The following is a 20,619-nucleotide window of genomic DNA, read 5'->3' on the forward strand; positions in this document are numbered from 1 at the left end:
GCACAAACATATCCTCTAATTCTTTTGGATAGTCCACCTAATCTTACCTCTAAGGGAAAAACCAGAAGGGTTTTACTCACTTCCTGATCTCTGATCTTGTAAAACAGTTCATCATCACTGGAGGATAGTGCTGGAATAAACAGCAACTGGACTTGAAGTACTTGGTTAAGGGCAAGAGAAGGAGTTTGCACCCACACTGCCTCTGGAGCAGGCAGCTGATTTTAAGCCAGATCCCTCCTATGGGCCAGTGGGTAAACTCAGCTGTTCCTAAGCTTTTTGGACTGAGTTAGCTGAGTCACTCTTAATTCCCCTTAGCCCAGGGGACTGGTTATGCGGTCACTTACTCTGTTGCTGTTATGCTAACAAACAAAACAAAGATTGTTGTTTCATTCCCAGATCATTTCCATGATGCAATTGCATAAACACAACAGAGAGTGGGGAAAGGTGGGGCAAGCAGGAACCAGCACCCATGAGAAAGTAACATCTATAAGCTGTTCCACCAGAAGAAACACAGCGTCCAGCTTCACCAAATGCCTTGTATGACCATACAAAGCATTTGGCAGCAGTGCTGATTTCAGCATGTCTCAGTCTGGTCACCTATTTGTGTCCCCTGCCAGTGTCCCCTCCAATAAACCACTGCAAACAACAGGATGTGTCCGGTGTTTTGTCACACATTACTAGTCTGCAGCTCTACAACTCAAGGCCTAGGGTAATACAAAGAGAAGCCTGGCAGAGTAGCTAACAAGGGAGTATGAAAAGGGTGGAAAGTTGGAAAACAGCCAGATACCAATGCATGACACCCCTGGTGAGAGAGGTAAGCACATTCAGAGCATTGTCCCACCCCAGATTCAGTCACAGATGTGCAATGAAGTGTTGTGTAGCTTGATGGTTTAAGGTTATGAGGGAAGCAGCGTTAGCAGGGCAAGCTAATAGCTGTATTACACTAATTGAAGAATGGGCAAGTTTTTGAACTAACATCATTCAGGGATCTGAGAATTGCTCTGCAATTTGCTTAAGGACTTGCAAACCTCATTCACATGGACAGCCCTCCATGGGTGGCTGACAAAACTAGAGGTCTTCAGTTGTATCCAAACAGCTACACAAGAAAGTTAAAGCAGCAATCTCACACTGATAATACATCAAAAATACTTCTGTTCCTTTACCCCAGCCATGACATAGGGCACTTACTGATGCTAAAAACCAGCAACTCAACTTCACATGTATTCTCTCGACTAGCACTACTCAGTCGTCATCCCCTTGTAAAGTTGCTCCTGATCAGACTCTTCCAGATTTCAAACACTAAACCCAATCAAAACAATCTGGTCTGTCTGCAGTTTTAGCCTAAGAGGTTAGGTCACCCCTGCCCCTGGCTGCCCTCCCCCTCCTCTCCAGGCTAGCTTTTTAAGCACTAGCAAAGAAGGAGGAAATTCCTGGAATTCCTTCATCAGCATTAGGGCTTGTTTTGCACAAACTTGGACAGAGGTTGCTCCTTAGGGGCCAACTCATGCTTTCATCCTACTGCTGCAAGAGGTCCGCTTCCCCAGCAGCTTACCCAGCCTCCTCCGGTGAATGAAGCACAGTCGTGTCGAGCACGGAGATGCTGACATCGCTGCTGGACTGGCAAGGTTTTAAATTACTCTCTCCCCTGGGAGGTGGAGGTTCTTTCCTTTTCTTCTTGGCAAAGAAGTTCTTGAAAGTCTGAAATTTGGATTTTTTCTTTCCTGAAACATGAGAGAAATGGAAATTTACGGAAGTTGGAGGCATCGCGTAGTCTGGAGAATGTTATCTTGTAACTTCTGGAGGAAGCCTCACAGCTACAGCAGCCCATTCAGTTCTAGTTCCTTTGTAAATAATTCAGTGCTGGAGCCCAGTGAAAGGTGAAGCTGCAGTTCTTACATTTGCTGCCTATAAAGCAATACTGGCATCGAGCTGACAATAGTGGTGCCTACTTAAGTTCCCGGTTTTGAAAAATACACCTTAAGTAGAGAATGTATCTACCCACAAGTGAAAAGTGATCATGCCAATCATACTTGATATATTTTCACTTTAAAAAGTTATGCCAATGTCTTCAACTCTTATTGTTCTTTACTTAGCTTGGCTTAGTTCTGCTTTTTCTTTACTCAGTGAGTAAGGAGACAACAGCTGGAGGATAGTCAACATTTGGCAAAAAGACTGAAACTGGTGAAGGAATTTATAAACTCTAAAACATAAATATCCGTTTCCACATTAAAACACTGCCCCAAAATAAAAATCAGCAACTCCTCCAAGGGCAATGGAGCAAACTTGGATTAAGACAGTGCCCTGCAGGACATGAAACCCCCACCAAACGTAGCAGCCCTAAGAACACAATTGGAAAACTATTAATCCGATTTCATTGCCATTGTTTTTCCATTGTCCAAATGAAAACACAAAAAGAACAAAATAAACCATATGAAACATCACTGACTTATTTGATTTTTAATAACCTAAGATACTTTAACATTCTCAGATTTTCCTTCAGCACACAAATGCTGCATTTTGCCACTGAAGCTTACACGGGGGGGTCAGTTTGGAGTGGTTTGGGCCAAACTATTGTACTAAGACCCCTGTAATTTCTGAAGTACATATGCAGAGCAATAACATCACTGCACATCTGAGCCAAATTCATTGTCCAATTAATACTTTACAAGAGTTGGCATAATAAATGCCCACAGCTGGAGGGTTCCTCCATAAGCAAGGCATTATTTCAACACAATTATTGTCTTCTCCCAGCAATGATTTAGTTGGCGATGCTCTGTTTCAACGTGTGCCCTGTACGTGTAGGGATCTCTGCCAATGGGCCTTATCTGGGCTGAAACCGTGCCACCACACAGCTGCATTAGACAGTAGCCACTTTGAGAAATAAACAATGATACAGAGATACACTCACCCTGTCTCCTCCCTGCTCTCAAGCTCAGTGCCAGCACCATGTGTCAGGACATACAAGGACACTGCTACAGTGTCCGGCACGGGCTGATGAGATGGCTACCTCTCTGCAGAGCAGTATCAGCCACAGAAGACCTACACATTGCTTTTCAAGTGACTTGGGCTGCCATGGACACCAAATTATCTTCCAAACCATGCAGAGCAAAATTAGAGTTCCACTCATCTGAATAATAATGGATGTGGTGCTCCTTGGAGGGTTTATCAGTGGAAGACCTTTGAAATCAGCCACAATGCCCCCCAGATAAAACAACATGTTGAGTATCCTTTAGAGAGTCTTTAGAAATGCTTCCCTTTCATTAGTGTCATTCATATCAGCAATTAGACAACCTATATGGTATTCTCCCAGGAAACTTGTCAAAGCTGAGATGGTTTATTTTAGATGAGCAAAACAAAAGATTAAAATATTTCACGAAAGCAGTGCCCCAAAATTATCAATTCAGCAATGTCTGCTAACACAGGCCAATGACCCAAAGAGCACCATGGCAGACTCTGCTACACACAGACAGCTCTGCAACTTAAAGGCAGTCTAAATGAAAAACAATGACATTCTCATGTACACTGGTCAGCTGACAGACAGCAAGTCTGATTCTAGTGCAATTATTACTGATGACCTTAAGTAGATGCTGGTATTTCTAGAGAACCAATACCAAAACAGAAAAAGAAGTCATCCTAAGAGCATTTAAGAGAAACAGACATAAGTCCTACCAGAAAGGGTAACATTGCCAGGGTACTACTCCGAATGCTTGTTTGGATCAGAAGTGGTGCTAGCTTTAGAATGGAGCCCATGGAGAGGACTTGCAAACTGCTAATGACTGAAATTCAGCTGGCATGGGACAACACTTGGGTATCACTGTGCAACAGAGAATCTTCTGGTGCAGACACATCAGTTACTTCAGTGCCTTCTCCAGCCTCTAATTTATTACTGGTGCGCGGTAAGCTGCTCACACCCTGAACAGTTGTGCACTAGTTTCACACACTGTTAAAAGGATGCTACATTTAATTCAAAGGTGCCTACATTTCAGCGTACTGTGAAGTAGCCCAACATATCACTGAATTGGAAGAGTACTCTGTGATATTTGTAATGATAATATACAAGAGGATCTTACTACTTAAAATGAAAAAAAATCATTGTGTAACAAAAATCCAGTCAAAGCAAGGAGAGAATACCCAAGCTCAGACAACACTGCCTATTTCCCCTTCACCCACTGAAGAATAATAACTCATGATTTTTGAATTCTTATGGTTCTCAATCTTCAATTTTATGGCATTAAAAATAAAAAATCAAATTTAAAGGCTACTGCCCTAAAAAGCAAAAACCTTCAAAAAATTAGTTGCTTGTGCTGTTATTTAGCCCACTATAACAGAAGGAGCAGGAGTAAGCATTTTTCTTTCTCTGTAAAGTTTGTTTATTCTGTATTTTTACTGTTTGTGTACAGCCTATTTCATTGTTTCTCCTATGCGCAGAGAGAATTAACACGCATCCTTCTGCTCTTTGCAAGTTTCTTCTCTGTAACAAGAGAAAAAGATGCTTTTCCCAGTGCAAAATTCACACTGTAAAAAGCAGAGGGAATATCTGATTTGGGAACTCAATAATCATATTTAAATCAAACAGTTAATTTGGGGATCTTCTGTGTTCTCTGAGTTTCTAAGGTGCATTCAGAACACATTTTCTGTTTTCTCAAATTCAAGAACTGGATACTTCACCAATAAACACACATGATTAAAAAAACCAAACAAACCCACAGCCAATATTCTCAGAAAAGACCATGACTGTAGCTTCATAAAAAGTACCTGATACTGCCAGCCAGGTAATAAAATCATGGAATTCTGTAAGGCTAACATTGGGTGCTGACAGTTTTTGGACAGTGACCTGGTTACTGCCATCAAGAAGGAGCAGATGCATTGGAAGCCCTCTACTACTAGTCAGACAATAAGGTAAACCTCAGGAAGACAATCTAATTGACTAGATGGTGGAGGCTGGGGATTTTAGCCTTCTAGAGCCCTCACATCACAAACCAGTTAAAGGTATGAAAGGGAAGAGGTGAGGCAATCCTAAATTACATGGGAAGTAAGCAAAAGAACCAAAAATGGCTTTATCCAGGTCCATCAAGCATCTCTTGAATATTTCAGCAACAGTGCAGTAGCCTTTAACTTAGGAAAGTTTTGGTTCGGTTACAGCCAGAAATATTCCCACTGGTTTTAGAGCCAACACTTAAACCAGGAAGCCATCTCCTGCCTTCTCTGTGACCCAGCTTAGGATCTGATCCATTTTGTGAATCTTCCACTGAACCTGAGTACAAAATTTGCATGTGTGGGTCTCACACAGGTTCACCAGCATGCCATGGATACCACTGGAACATCTTGATAAAACTAGATCACAAATTTAAGTTTTCAGCCACTGCCGAGCATCCATCATTACACTTCCTTTGTCCCATCCATCTGCTATGCAGAGTTGAACTGTCACTTTGCCATTTGCTTCTCTTTTCTACCAATATTTTGGAAGTGACAAATGTATTTCTAAAGGACAAAGCAAGATGACCTTTGAAACACAAACATTTAAGATGACTGAGAGATATTAGCCAAAGAAAAAAAAACAAATCAAGTGATACAACAGCCACTTTTTGAAACACCTCAACTTCATATGCTGTTCCTCATATTCACCTGTCTCCTTGGGAATAGTCTGAACACTGGAAAAGAGGTTTTCCTTTAATTAAGACAATTTGTTGGCATAAGTAAGATATTTTCCTTTCTTGCCTATTATTCCAGTCCCTCATGGCTGTTTGCATCAGCCCATGCCACTAGATTAAAGAATAAATGGTTGTCTGTGACCAGAAGCAGCAAGTGAGGCTGCAGTGGGGGTGCTGGAACAGTTCCCACAGAGGCTAGCTAAAGGCTCAGCTCCCACCTCTGTAGGATCCATCAAAGCCTGCACAACAATCAGCCCTTCAAGCTCTAATGTTCTATTTTTTAAAATCCAAGCCAGAATCAAAAAGGATATCCTCCATCAGGGGATGACCCTACACTACTGCACATTCAAAGACCCTTCCCATCGCATTGCCAGCTGAAAAAGACACACAGCTTTGTTTTACACTACAAAACCCAAAACACCGCTGCAAAACAAGTCACTACAGACCCTTGACCACGAAGAAAATAAGTCCTGTCTTCCAAATCAGCTATACATTCACAAAACACCTGCTTACCTGTACACTCTTCAAGTGTGTCTCCTGTTTCAGGTGACTGTGTGACCTCTGTTGGTCCTGTAGCCATGATGTAGTCACTGAAATAGAGATGAAAGCATCAGTTATATTTTTGCCTACCTTCCTAGCAGAATAGAGTCCCACCCAGCATCATAAAAGAACATGGTGGGATCTTTTCTGAAAGTGCTGATCATAGACACAGCTCACACACTTTTTTGCACTTCAGCCACAGAACTTTTACTCATTTTTCAGTAACACTTATACTTCCAGCCAAAACTAACAAACCAGTTTAACTTCTTAGCAGTACCCTCTGTCTTTTTAGGAAACCAGGATCAAAGTTTGCATTAATGAGAGATGTCATTAAACTTGCTCAGCAAAGACTGTGATGCTTCCCAGTCTCAGAATAACAAGTCTTTATGACTGCTCTTCACTAGAGCATGACAGCTCCATGCTACTGTAAAACACACCCACAAATAAGTGCTGTGCTGCCAAGGGTTCATGTGTTCCAGTGTCCTCACAGCAGGCACCAGGCTAGTCTGTCAGCATTATTAAAATTAGTTAAGCATCAGCACTGAAGCATCATCCTGAGCTATGCTACATCGGTGGAAACCGATAGATCAAATTTATTTTGGATCCAGGCAATCAGCTTTTAGCCACAAGCTTTGAAACCTTATCGCAAGCAGGGCTATTGATCAACCAAATTAGCTGATGGCATCATCTTCCTGCTCGATGAAAACAAAAGTGCAGCCTAGTTTTAAGATCATTCGATGTTAACTGGCTCCACTTTGTATTTTCCGAGACTCCTAAATGGGTGTCTGTCACAGACAAAAGAATTAAGCTGCAGACTGTTAAAGTACAAATGTCAAGCAACAATGGAAATGTGGCAGTTTAGCAGGGCAGCTCATAAATACTGGCTTTTGTTACGGGAGATATCTAGGTGATACATTTACATAGTTAGCAGTTCCAATATACTTTGTCAGGGCTTAAAGAGTAAGAAATCCTTACAAACAAATGAAACTACCCAGCAGCCAATCCTGCTCCCTTTTCTGCGCAGACCTCATCTAACATTTTTTCACCTCAAAGTGGTGTAAGAATACTGCCAAGATAAGCATCTCAACAGCAAGCAAGATTATGATTCTATACGAATTTGGTCAATCAGTAAACCATCCTATTTCGTCTCTACCACCCACACACTCTATTATCTGTCATGCCCAAAAGCACTGGGACTTTCCCGTGAGCCCACGTCCTCAGATAACCTTAAAAGATAAGGTGCAGACAATCAGAGGCAGAGGTGATGGGACTGTCACCAAAAAAAAGGGAGCGGACCACGGAGATAAGAGGCAGAGCTCCTGCAAAACCGGACCACAGAGTAAGCTTTCCCTATACCAGTCGTCCAGATACACACACTGCCATGCCGCTGAATGTAGGGAGAAACGGAGGAGATAGACTGCAGTGGGTCTCTGTTTTATAACAGATCATCTGTGAGCAGTGAACACAGGAATGCGTTAACACACTGTAACTCTAAACAAGCTCATTCAACTTATTAAAATCAATGAAAAGGTCATTGCAGCAACCAGAACTGGTTACACCTTTTCAAAATAAGACACACTGAGAAGTTCTTGAAACAATTGTGTTACACATACTGACAAACAACAAAAACAAAGACTTTAAAGTTTTTTTCCCTTTTGGATTATCATAACCATTCAACTCTTCTCCCTTTTTTTCCCTCACGTCTCAACTATCCATGAAAATGTGCACATTTTGATTAAAGTGCTCATCAGCAGACTTTCTCATAGACTATTTCTCCATATTATAAGGAAATTCAGCTCAAATTTTCCCTCTCAACTTCATACACCATGCACATGATCATGATAGATTTTTCTTGAGGGAAAGGGAAATGCATCTGAAGTAAAATATCAAGAAAGCACTCAACAAACTTACAAGGACAAACTGGCAAGTCCCTTCTGCTTCACCCATCTGCAATAAAATCAAAGCAAGAGAAAATGCTGCTTTCAGATCAACCTTTGTTATCACCGGCTCTACATTTATTTGAATTACTCAATCATCTCAGCTGATCACTCAGAACCCCTCCAGCCTTTAGAAATATTTTGACTGCTACATTTATTATAACTGCAAGCATTTACTTCCAATTGGTTTATCTTTTATACAAGTAGAACCGTAATTGTAAAGCAGTTCAGCTCTGAGGCAGTCTCTTCACAGTCAAATCAGCTCCAGCATTAACTTGATTTTATAGCTGAGTTCTCTGGGGCATGTGGAGGTCAAGTGTCAATTGCAAGGGTGCACTGGTTGTTGGCAAATGTGCCCCATTTAGGAACTAATGGTTTGGTGCCTCATCGCAGTATCATCTTTTTCCAGTGAACTGAACATCACAGATTTCTCCAAGCTTTAAGTTAGCAATGACCAGAAAAAGATACACGTTTACAGCAAAGTTTAAGTTCCATCATTAAAAGCTTGAAGACAAACCTGAAGGAAAGCTGGCAATTAGACAACACTTAGACTTCAAATTCTGGTGGCAGTGAGCTGTACTTTAGAAAAGAGCTAGCAAATGTTCTGAGCAACAGACCCTAACCTGGATCAATGTAATGAAGAAAAAGAGGACAAAACCCCATCAATACAAATACATGTGAGTGCACAGGCATTAATACTTATCGAACCTTCAGACATTCACCACTTCCAGGCCTTAATGACAGCTGACAGATGCAGTGTCAGGATGTGTCAATACCACGTACACTCAGTTCAGTCAGCTGTACTAACTGTACTAACCATGTGCACCCTGAGAGCTTTCCCAGAGTATTATGCCATTAGAGACAAAGTTTTAAACAAATGCTGTAGGCATATGGATTTTCAGTGATAAAAATATCAGGTTAAACAAATGTCCTTTTAGAGCAGTACTTCTGATATTCTTCAGGCTAGGAGATGCTAGAGGACAGCATCCCACACACAGCAATGAAGGAGACTGTCTCCTCAGTGGGGGAGCCATCACAGCAGAGCAGTGACAGATGATACCTATGGCCAAGCCAAGGTAACAGAGTTGTCAAGTCACACCTACTGTTTGCTTCCTACTAGAAGTGGAACAGTGGGCACATTTCCTAAGTCTACAACTATCTAGTCACGCTCTTAGTCCTCTCTCAAACAGCATTTGCAACCCCTGCATACGCACAGGCCTCCTGCTGCAGAAGTACAATACAAACAAGATGCTCAGTCTCTGCTAGACACCTTAAAAACCAGGCCTGGTCCTGCCTCCCTGCACCAATTCCCATGTAAAGCCATGGAAAAGACTGAAAGCTACTGAGAGCAGCAAGGATTGACTACAAGGTGTTCACTCCTCTTTGCACAGGGTGATGGGCTGGATTATTATACCTAAGAATTAACGAATTACTTGCAAGTAGTCAAGTGGCTTCCTATATAGATGTAACCACAACAATAAACCTGATGTTACTAGACCCTATTTGCATTGCAAGGGTGTATTTTAAAGCAATAGAACTCCTATAAAGTTGGAGAACTTGCTTTACTTTCAAAGCAGGACACGGGACATAGCAATCACCATTCAACTGGTTTCATGGTTCAGATCTAGGCTCCCTGGTATCCCACACAAAACTTCCATTAATAACCCTACTGTGTTGCATTCACTTGGAGCTCTTCGACTCATTAAAGGAACTAATGAGTCTTAAGACTGAAAAAAAAAAAAAAGAAATCTCCAGGAGGAGGAGAAAAATCCTTGTCTCCCTTTTAGCAGCTGGGGCAGCTGCAGATATTTGCAGCGCTCTATGGGAAGGCAGTGCTAGGGCAAAAGAAATAAAGTCCCAGCGTGGTGTTCTGACCATTCCCTTTTTGTTGCTGAGTACATTACTGAATATGTACCTCATGGGAGTCAGAGGAGAATGCTAAAAGAAGAAAAGACAATTCCCTTTCAGCGCTTGGAAGCCTGGGAAGTTAACACTGTACAGGACTCATGTTTCCTGCATTTAACAAAGGCCCAAGACAAACAGAAACACTTTCTGCTCAGCCTCAGAAAAGGGACAGAGTCTCCTCACTGTCTCTTCAGTGGAGCAGAAGACTTGGAGACTGCCAGAAAGCAAGTTCCTACCCCAGCTTCAGTGCTTCTTCAGCTTCAGTCCCATGCTTCTGTATAAGCATTCCGGAAGATCTTATGACAGAGTGATCAAAGGAGATGCTGAACCCTAAACAGCCCCTTTCCTAACAATTAAATGCTTGAGGAAATAAAGACTCAAGAATACGAGGCACTGCATTCAGTTAGCATCTTCATAGCCTATAGGAGACAGACAATGGCAAGCAGCCAAGAGGAAGAGAAGAAATTTTTGCCTGGAGCTTTTAAAGATCAGTTTCCTTCATGCTACAAAAATTATGTGAAATCAAGCTTAGGCTCCAGATTTCAGGACACACATTTTGCACAGCAAGATGGATCAGCATAGGGAAATGCACACCCCTCATCTGGTCCTCTAGGCCACCACCCTGCAGCCAGCCCCCCCCGAACATGTTCCAATGCTACTGCAGGACCTCAGAGAAAGCCCCTCTATTTCTCCTGAATACCAAGTTTCAAAGAAACACAGAATGCAAGATGGTTCAGTATTCAGAATACATTCTGCAGCAAAGGTGACTGACAGGTTAAATTTGTACTGTATCTTATTAAAGCACATGAGAGGACTTTGTCCTGACAATATGTGGTTAATTGCTTCCCTCCCTGGGAACCCTGCAAGGAACTATCAATGAACTCGCTAATCCAACAACAATTAAATGAAGTAAAGTCCACCCTCTGCAAGTCTACAGAACAGGATTTCAGAGTCAACCATAAAGCAACAGCAGAGCCAGCAAGATTTCCATTCAATTTTCACACCCCTTGAGCATATCAGAAACCCAGCAAAGAAAGCTCCCTTTGCTCTCCATGCAATGAGCCGAGCAAACTGCACTTCAAGGTCCACATTCAGGGAACATGCTGAATAGTGTGGGATCCCACAAAAACTTTGCTGAAACAGAGTACAACCCAACAGGACGGAAGTAACTGGGATCTGACCTTGCACAGCTGATTCCATTGTACTCTGTTCTAGACTACAGTGTTTCTAGGATGAAATTCCCAGGGGTATTTGCCAGCCCTTAGCTGGTATATCCTAGTCAGCCCATGACTGTTTCAGGTAGGCAGCAGAGAGCAGCACAATCAGCAGTTTATATTACGACACTTGCTACTGCCTCCGCTATCAGTGACAGACGGAGTTCACAAAGTTAATGAATATTGCTCTTGTAATTTTCACCAAAGGAGGGAGTGTTTAAGGCCGATTAAGGTCCTTTTCCAAGGATCAGAAATAATACAGCAATAGTAGCCATGAGGAAGTCTGGATAAGCAACTAGGTAATATTTAATATCAATAAAATACTCTCCCAGGATCAAGTAGGGGGTCATAATGCCCCACAGCAACAGACAACATTCAGCTCTGACCCCTCATGAGATATCCAGAGCAAACAACCGTCAACATAAAGCGATCTATTCACAGCTTTCACACTTTGCATTCAAACACCCCCTCACCACCCTCTGTCCCCACACCTTGGCTTCTCTGAGAAGGCTTGCCAGAAGACAGGTCCCAGCGTGCTGAACTCTTTTTACCTACATTCTGCTTTGAGAAGCCTCTGCCTGACAGCGATTCTGAAGGATTTCTGCAATTCAGCAGTGCCTGAAGCATTATGTGCTGCCCTCCCAGCGCGCGTGTGTGTAACACTAATGGAAAGCAGCTGGTGGGCTGAAGCTGACTTAAGAAAAAAAAAGTAACAGGAGGAAATGCCTTTCATACAGTCACACAGGCTTAGTCTGTAATTGTGAGAGAAGCCAAAAGGATAAGAAGGCAGAAGGGCAAATGAGAGAAAAACATTCAAAAGCTACTACAGAAAGCAATGGAAATGCACTCTGCTACCAGTGCAGGAACTGAGAGAGTAAATGTCTCTGTCCTATGCCTGTCCCCACAGACTCATGCCCTCTCAGCAGCCATGCCATTTGCTAAACCACTGCAGAAGGGTCTCCCTGCAGTGGACACATGACTGCAGTGTATATACACACACCTGTGGTACCTTAAACCTGAGGCAGGGACCAATAGTAGAGCAGCTGTTAGCTTGTACTCAGCTTGAGAGGCCAAACCGAAGTCTCTGGCACCCATGCCAGAGAGATTATCCTGGTCTGGACACATCACTTCAAGGTGTCCTCATACAGCTAATTACTCTTCAGTGCTTATTAGCACCTGGTGGAGGTGCTGTCAGTGCAAGGATCTCTGCTGCAAGTCGGTAGCTGCTCAGACAGCAAAGCAGATATCCACCTCTTTGCCAAAAGCTAAGTCAAATGTTTCTGAATAGCCCATCCTGATAAATTTGTCATAGTTTTTCCAGTGCATTTTCTGGTCTGCACCAATCAGGAGAAATATGAGATAACTTTGCTCAAATCAAGACTAGCACCTACGTAGTCACGATCTAAGCACACCCAAGAGCTCAGCCAACATTTTGGGCCCGGTCTGCCTCCATTTTAAAAGAATGTACATTAAACAACTCAGTTGAATTGCACCATTTTGCATTAGCATAGGAATAAGCTGGTGCTATTCCCATGTAGTAATTCCTTTTCTTCACACTACCCCACTGGGGAAATTGCAGGAAACAGCTGGAATAAGGATCTTCTTCTAGCCTTCCTAAAAAGAAGTAAAAGCAGCAGCAGAGTCATCCAGCAACTGTGTTAAGCAGCTAGTACGTTGTCAGCAGCAGCAGGCACTCTCAGATCTGCTTGACATGGATACATTGGGAGTAGTTGGGAAGGAAGGGGAACATGCATTTAAAAATCAAGAAGGATGTAACCAAAGGCTGCTTGGACAGTTCCGGAGCTACACCCTGTGAGCATTACTGCCTTTGGAAACAGTTTCAAGAGCGAAGCAACAGGAAATGTCAAGCCACAATCACTAAATAGCAGACATGCCTCATGGTAATGGTAGTCAAGATGTCAGCATCATGTAAAGCTTATTGCCACTGCCTCTGTCTCCCAGTGAGACAAATGCAACAAATACACATCATCTTCCATCCCAGACCTGGTGCTGCGCATATCTGCCCACTGTCTTCTACCTTCTGTGTGCTTTTTACTCCCTCTCCAAGCTTCTAATTGACTTTGTTCCACCTGTGGCCTCCCATCATAAAGACAGATGACTGATACCTGACCTGTGGTGAGCAAAGCCCTGGGAGTCCACAGGCTGCTTTGCAGCGATCACCAAAAGGTAACTAAGGAAAAGAGTTTACCATCAGCTGGCTTCAACATGCTCTACAGGGGCTTAAAAAACTGTGTTGTCTGAGAAAACTCCATGGGAATTGCCAGTATCTGCAAACTGTGAAGGTGACAATTATTAGTTTAGACAGTAAAATCTTTGAGGCAGCTCGTTTTTTAAACATATGCTTGCAGATGGAGACTACTGAGCTGAGACTTGGGAGAACTGGCTGGTTTTCCTGGCTCTGTCACTGGATAACAGGGCAAATTACCGGATTGCTCAGCCTCGAGTTTCTTTACCTGTGGAATTGAGATGGTCACAATGAACTCCTGGAAAGCTTAATGACCCATGTGGATGAGCTAAGCACTATCTCCACTATAGGAGACCAGCATGCCAGAATCAAACCAATTGACACTGCTATCAAGTGCTACCACTACACAAAAGATAATAACAAAACCCATAAAATTATGCAAGAGCAGCGTGCACACCTGCCATACCCCTCACTTGAGTCTCACACTGATTTCCAAGATCTTATTCTAACAAAATGAGAAGAATCATTACATCCTGTGCCTGAAAAAGAGAGTCTGGAGACATTTTTAGCCAATTAAGCTGTTTGAATATTGCAGAGAAATGAAGCTGAAACAATAGCATACGGAACGCCAGAACTGAAACATGGCACTTTAGGCTATGTCTAAAGCTTTCCTTTTTTTTTTTTTTACTGTTTTTCCAAAACAGACACCACTCAATTTGGTTAAAGAGCAGCTTGAGTATGGGAAAAATAATAAAAAAAAAATACCTTCAGATAGCTCAAACTTCCCAGGACACATTTCTTCCAAGAGGAGACAAAACAGATATTTAATGCCCAAGAATTCAAAGTGCACTGGAAAAAAAGAGAAGCTGTAACAGGAATTTCCAGGGTGAACTGTGTTACAAATTTTCACTCTGAAGATCAAAGTGCCACAAAAACAGTCAGCCATCTTTTGGCTATAAAAGAGCAAATAAAACACAGGCTTTGTGGTCTCAGATGCTGCCTTTGGCAGGAAACTCAGGAAATCTCTCTTCATATGAAGTTCCAAAACCTAGCTAGAGCAACATCTACTGCCTGCACACACATACAAATAAAAGCAAGGCCAGCTCCTTCCTATGTTGAAAGATACTGTCTGGTTGGCTAAATCCACCGCCCCTGGGTATTTCTGGAATTCAGACCCCATTTTGGCTCCTGATGAAGAAAGGTCTGTGGCAGCTTCCATGCTTGCAGAAGGAGCTCTTCTGTAGTTGTGTCTCTCCTCTTTTGCTCTAAAGGAAACCTCCTGCTGTCCCTGCTCTTCTCTCCTGGTTGCTTCTCTCTAGAGCCTCAAGTTAGTCAACTTCTGAAGTACACTTAGTCTGGAAGCACATGGATAACTGTCAGAGCCAAGGGAGATCATGCATGTGCTTAAAGCAGTCCCTAAGCCATTTCTGTCCCAAGGGCATCTACTGACTTTTCTCTTTAGTATGAGCAGCCACTAAAAAGGGACCCTAATTCTGCAGGACTGCAGACACAAATACCTCTCCAAAATAAAATAATCTAAATTAAGATTATCTGAGCTAATGCTGGTTTGCATCAATGGAATACCAAGCTACATTCAACAGTGTTTTAAAGAAGGTATAACAAAATCAGGGAGCAAAGAGAGTATATGACAGAAAAACCCAGGATGATGACACCAAAGACAAGGACTGCAAGAGGGTACTGACAAGTAGGCAATGGGGAGGGAATCAGGTGTGGATAGACATTCTGTAAGATCTTCACATGCCAAGTCTGCAAGAAAGGATGCAATAAGACAATTTACATTGTTCCAAGGAAAGCAACAAAACTTCCACTTCTTGAACATTCTTTTCACTAAACTGAGATGATGGAAAGCAGTTTGGCTGCTGGAGTGAACCAGCAAACAATTCGTCTGCACCTCCATCAGATCTGTATTTTCCCACCTTCACAGTTAGCTTGACAATGAACACCATGTCTGCATCATAATTCTGGCCTAGAGCATTCAAATACATCTCATTTGCATCTGAGCTACTATAGGGACCAGAACTCTGTTGTTAGACGAGTGATACTTACAAGCCCTGGCAAAAGTGTAGTGTTACATATTTTTGAGAATGAATAAGCATAAATGCATTAATCATGAATAAAAGTCAAACATTTATTTCACTAATTAGCACCAGATTCCTGAAACTCAGAAGCCAAAAGAAACAACCACCACAAAAAATAAGCTGGAATGCTGCCTTAGCTATGCCTAGACGGGTAAAAAGCAAAATCAGGCAGCGTTGTCTGCAGAGCTAAATTACCCTGCTCTGACTGAGAGTGCTGCAGTCCCCTCTAACAGTGTGCTCGTTTGGGCTGGGGTAGAGCTAATTTTCTCCATAGGAGCTGGCATGGGGCAATGGCTTGGATCTGTGCTGAGAACAGTGCTGATAACACAGGGATGTTCCGTAACGGCTGAGCAGCGCTTACACGGAGTCAAATGAGGAGGCTGGGGGTGCACCAGGACCTGGGAGGGGACACAGTGGGACAGCTGACCATGACTGACCCCAGGGATATCCCAGACCATGTGGCATCGTGCTCGGCATGGGAAGCTGGGGGAGAAGGAGGAAGGGGGGGACATTGGCAGTGATGGCGTTTGTCTTCCCAAGTCACTGCTGTGTGTGATGGAGCCCTGCTGTCCTGGGGACGGCTGAACACCTGCCTGACCATGGGAAGTGCTGAATGAATTCCTTGTCTGGTTTTGCTTGAGTGCAGCTTTTGCTGTACCCATTAAACTGCCTTTATCTCAAGCAGGAGTTTTCTCACTTTTGCTTTTCCAATTCTCTCCCTGCGCCGCTGTGGGGGAGTGAGCGGCTGCATGGGGCTGAGCTGCCACTGGGGTTGAACCACAGCAGTCACAAAGATACCAACGTGCTGTAACACGGTGATAGGACAGACCCCAGGACACCCTGGCACCTGTACACCCATATGAATGCAGCAGCACATATCAGTATAACCATACAGTTAAAAAATGAATAATTACGTGTGTAGCCCAGGTCTTGGCTTTTTCATGTATGTGGTGCTGGGAATGTTGAGCTGTTAGCACAACCCTGGCTGTTAATGCAGAGATGAACAGAGACAGCTCAGCATCTGCAAGCAAAATCAGACAGGATATCAACTGACCGACTTTTTTGTTTGGTTAAGCAGTGACTCCCACAATGGAGCCTTGCAGAGCCACCTGCTTGTTACAAATAATTATGAATAATAAAACAAGATTAAAAAAATACATCAAAATTCTGCAGTTTGTATTTGCTGTATTCAAAATAATGCTTAAAACTCAGTGATCCATGACAGTTTTACCAACTCTAAAACTACAACAGATTTAATGCAGAACTGTATAAGCTTGGATCATGCTCGAGTAGAGCACCTTGTGCTGAACTGTTTTCTTACCCTTAGGAGAAATTGGCAGGGGTAGAGGGAACATCAACCTTGGAATAACTTTGGGGTTTTTTCCTGTTTTCCCACAGACAGACCTATCTGAGATTTTCCTAAGTTTGAATGGTGATCAGCTCTAGCTGCCCTACACCAGCTCAGGTAGGTTATCTACTGGAAGCACATCTTGAACCTACTACATTTTTGTCCCACATTCAGATTCTAAAGCCAATTCTAGGGTTCATGTCACAGCCACTAAACTTTCCAGACCTCTGTACAAGGAGGAAATGACAAACTGATCTCTCCAGCTGGCTGTAAGGGTACAAAGCTACACACTTTGAGCAGAAGTTTCTGTATAAGAAGAGAACACAAGGTAAATTATGACAGGACATTTTCACAGCTCAGTCTGGCAAAACAATGACAGTCAAATGGTGCAGGAGAGTGAGAATCACATTCTGCAGATTGTCCTAAACCAAGAAGCTTCTACTTCTCCAGTGCAAGAGAAGTAGAACAGGCAGCATTAGAGGCGCACAACCATCAAATATTCAGCACCTTAGTGACAGGGGTAGGACTGTTCTAATGAAACCATACAAACGGGCAGGACTGCTTGGAATTCCTCTGCCTAACAGCCAGCAAACGCACCACATCACTGTGGCTGCTAAAACAAACACTATCCAGAGAGAAACATGAACAGAATGAGGGGGACTGGGAGATGTGGAGTGACTCATTGGTGTAGTAAGCCAGAACTGAACTTCTTGCACAGAGATGAGTTGAATGGAATGAATCAACAAAGAGAAATAGTTGATCTTTTTGTTAATAATACAGCACCATTGTACTAACTGTGCCCAACTGTATGCAGTGCCATGGCTCCGTCACCTCCTGACTGCTTTTGTTCACCCTTTCTACTATTCCTGAGTAAGAAAAGAGGACTTAAGCCTCCACACATTTAATACCAGGCATAGCACTGAACAATCCCTGTGAGCTGAAGATAAAATGCTCACAAATGTCCAAATGCTCTGTATAATTGCCATGTACAGGAACACGCTCATAGGTTGTGTATTGAAACATTTCCCTGCGAGACTCACAATGCCTGGGGAGTCCTTTAACCTCAGCTCACCCTCCCTGACTTGTCCCAGCTGGGAGAGCCCTCCACCTTCCCGTTCAATGCTCTGCCTCTTGCACGTTCCATAAGGTGTTTCTTAAAACCCAGTACTGCAACTCCTGTGAGATCCAGGGGTTGCCTCTGCACTGGTGGACTTGCTTTGCTGGGCAGGAACCACCCCTCATCCTCAGATGTTTTCCTCTCAAAGAAGCACCACTGAAAAGTGGTTAATGAGTGATTCTTGCCCTTGTTGGGAAATCCTGTGTGTACAATAAATAATGTGGTGCACAATAAAGGTAAACAAATGTATAAGAATCCAAAGTGTTCATAGGAAGCATTTCACCTCACCAAAATTCACTGGCTACACAGACAGACCCCCAGATCACCACAGGACCATGGCACCAGCTCTGTCACAGCTCCCAGGCAGCACACACCAAATTCAAAGCTGCATGGCCTCCTGACAGCCCCACTGACCCCACAGACCACTGCCAAGCTAAGCAGAGGTATGCGGAGGGATGCCATGAGCAAGATGTCCAGAGGACTCAGTGTCTCACTTTAAATAACCCGAAAGACATGGAGAGATGCTCCACGTCTTAAACTGTGTCAAATGGCAAAGCATCATGTGTTGTGGACAGTCAGTAAACACAGCTACTTCAACCCTGCAGTGATTACATGCCTTCAGAAAGTGAGAGGGGCCACAGGAGGCAAATGAGCTGCTGACAGAGAAGAACCAACAGTTATAAACTGCCCCGTTCCCCACAGTGCCGAGCTGCTACTTCAGTAGCAATTGGTGGAGCTTTAAACCACTTCCAATTCACTTGCTAGTGTCCAAGCTAAAACAACAGCTGCTTGCTGTGGATGGGGAACCAAGGGCTGTAAGGACTGCGCACACATATAAAAGCTGTAAGAAGTGGATTATGCACCAAGAACGAAGGGACTTCTGGCACTCCTGCCACTGTCCACTGTGAGCTTCTCCAACAAGAGGGCTTGAGGCAAAGGTGCAGGAGGCACAGACAGCTCAGCTGGTTATCCATCTACACCATCTTTGCAACAGTCTCGGTAAACACCAAAAGATCTTCCCAAGACTCATCTGGACAGGCAACAATGCGAGCTACAGCACCAGAGCAACAGCATCTAATCCAGAAAACACATTTTACTTGATTTCGTGGTCATAACATCATTTCATATTTACAATGACTTTCATCTCAAACGATCTAAAAACATATTAAAAATTATACTGATGAACTTGCTTTGCCCAAATGCTGAACTTCTTTGAAGGATAAGAGTGCACATCAGTATTTTTTGACAATTTTGGGCTAAAAGAAAATAATACAATATCCTACTGGAATTGCAGAGCTTGGCATAGCAGAGCACATTCAAACTGAAATATGTCCATAATTCTGGGATTGCTTGTGAAGGGCACCACGAAATCCTGAGTGACAACATTAAGTACCGACCAGTTAAATACATTTGCTTATAGTCTGCTACAGAAACCAGTTCTGAGCTGGCATGCAAAGCCTTCAGCCAAATATTTTATATAACTTCTAACATACTATATTTGTCTTTGGAAATTGGCAGTTTGCGTTGACCATCAGTGAACCTTAGTATTCCAGCAACCACACTTTCTGCTCGTAACTATGTATTTGGCTAGTACCAAAATCTGAGAGATATATGAAAAGATTCCTCCACAGGCTTTAGAAAAATTCATTCTATGTGTCCAGGTCTAATATCTTTCTGACACCATACCAGCACCAAGCACAACAAAACTCTGTAGCAAGGATGATGAGCTATAAACTTTCTGGAAGAACAATTCAAGATTCTTAAGGTTGCAGATGCTGGTTAAAGAGAAATATAAAAGCAATCTAAAACCTTTATTTCAGTGGAATAGCAGCCAAGATGGGGGCTGTGATGAATAATTACCTGAATTAGGCTTTGGGCTTTTTATTTTTTATGAGATATCCCATAAAAGAACATTAGCAAAGCAGAGGGACATGGCTCTCTGCACAGAGATCATATTCAGACATACATTACTGCAGTGTATCAAGGCAGAGCATTTGCTTGCCTTGCAAAATGTGAGTGAGTGAAGGTAAAAGTGACAGCAGCACAGGAGAGCATTACCCAGAACAGCTTTTCAAACAGCCCAGGTGCTTTCCCAGTACCAGTGCAGGTTTCATGGCCTGCGCTGAGCTCTGCGCGCTTTGGCCAAATCCCTACTCATACCCAAGCCAACTGCTTAAAACATAAAAGTCTTTTTATTGCAAAATAGTTTTAAATCAGAAAGCAAATAACTCCTACAGGTCAAATGACCACACGAGAATTTGGGGAAGCTGTTCCAATATCCAGAAAGTCAAATGGTCCAGAAAGACAAATACTTTGTGTCAAACTCCGAAAAAATTACATTCAAAATTAATCATAGGCTAAAAGCATCACTGTTACTGCAGTTGGTGTCTCAGACTCATTTTAACTTCAATAATCACAGCCAAAGCAGTACATGAAATTTGTAATGACTGCAAAGTACTAATAATTGCACTTGGGAACACATCACAGGGCTGAAATAACAGGTTGAGGAATACAGTCTGTATAGATATCAAGTAAAACTTCATAAAAATAACAAGAAATAAGAATGCATTGAAGAAAAAAACCCCGTTCCTCATAAATCAGG

The 20,619-nt window shown here is 42.8% G+C and overlaps 1 protein-coding gene across 9 annotated transcripts in view; it reads right to left on the bottom strand.

Moving 5' to 3' along the window:
• Window positions 1-20,619, bottom strand: part of KIAA1210 (KIAA1210 ortholog) — a 60,746-nt gene that overhangs the window by 21,011 nt on the left and 19,116 nt on the right. For 5 of the 9 annotated variants that reach the window (XM_065690061.1, XM_065690062.1, XM_065690059.1 and 2 more), the window contains 2 exons: window positions 6,165-6,241; window positions 1,553-1,721 (listed from right to left, as the gene is read on the bottom strand). In XM_065690061.1, the coding sequence (XP_065546133.1) occupies window positions 1,553-1,721; window positions 6,165-6,231 (236 nt within the window). In that variant the 5' untranslated portion in view covers window positions 6,232-6,241. Of the gene's footprint in view, window positions 1-1,552; window positions 1,722-6,164; window positions 6,242-11,738; window positions 11,891-12,247; window positions 12,267-16,466; window positions 16,517-20,619 lie in introns of those variants that run through there. The other 4 variants (XM_065690057.1, XM_065690064.1, XM_065690058.1 and 1 more) reach the window with 4 other exon arrangements.

Source organism: Lathamus discolor, chromosome 9, assembly GCF_037157495.1.
Source record: "Lathamus discolor isolate bLatDis1 chromosome 9, bLatDis1.hap1, whole genome shotgun sequence".
In the NCBI taxonomy this organism is placed as follows: Eukaryota; Metazoa; Chordata; class Aves; order Psittaciformes; family Psittacidae; genus Lathamus; species Lathamus discolor.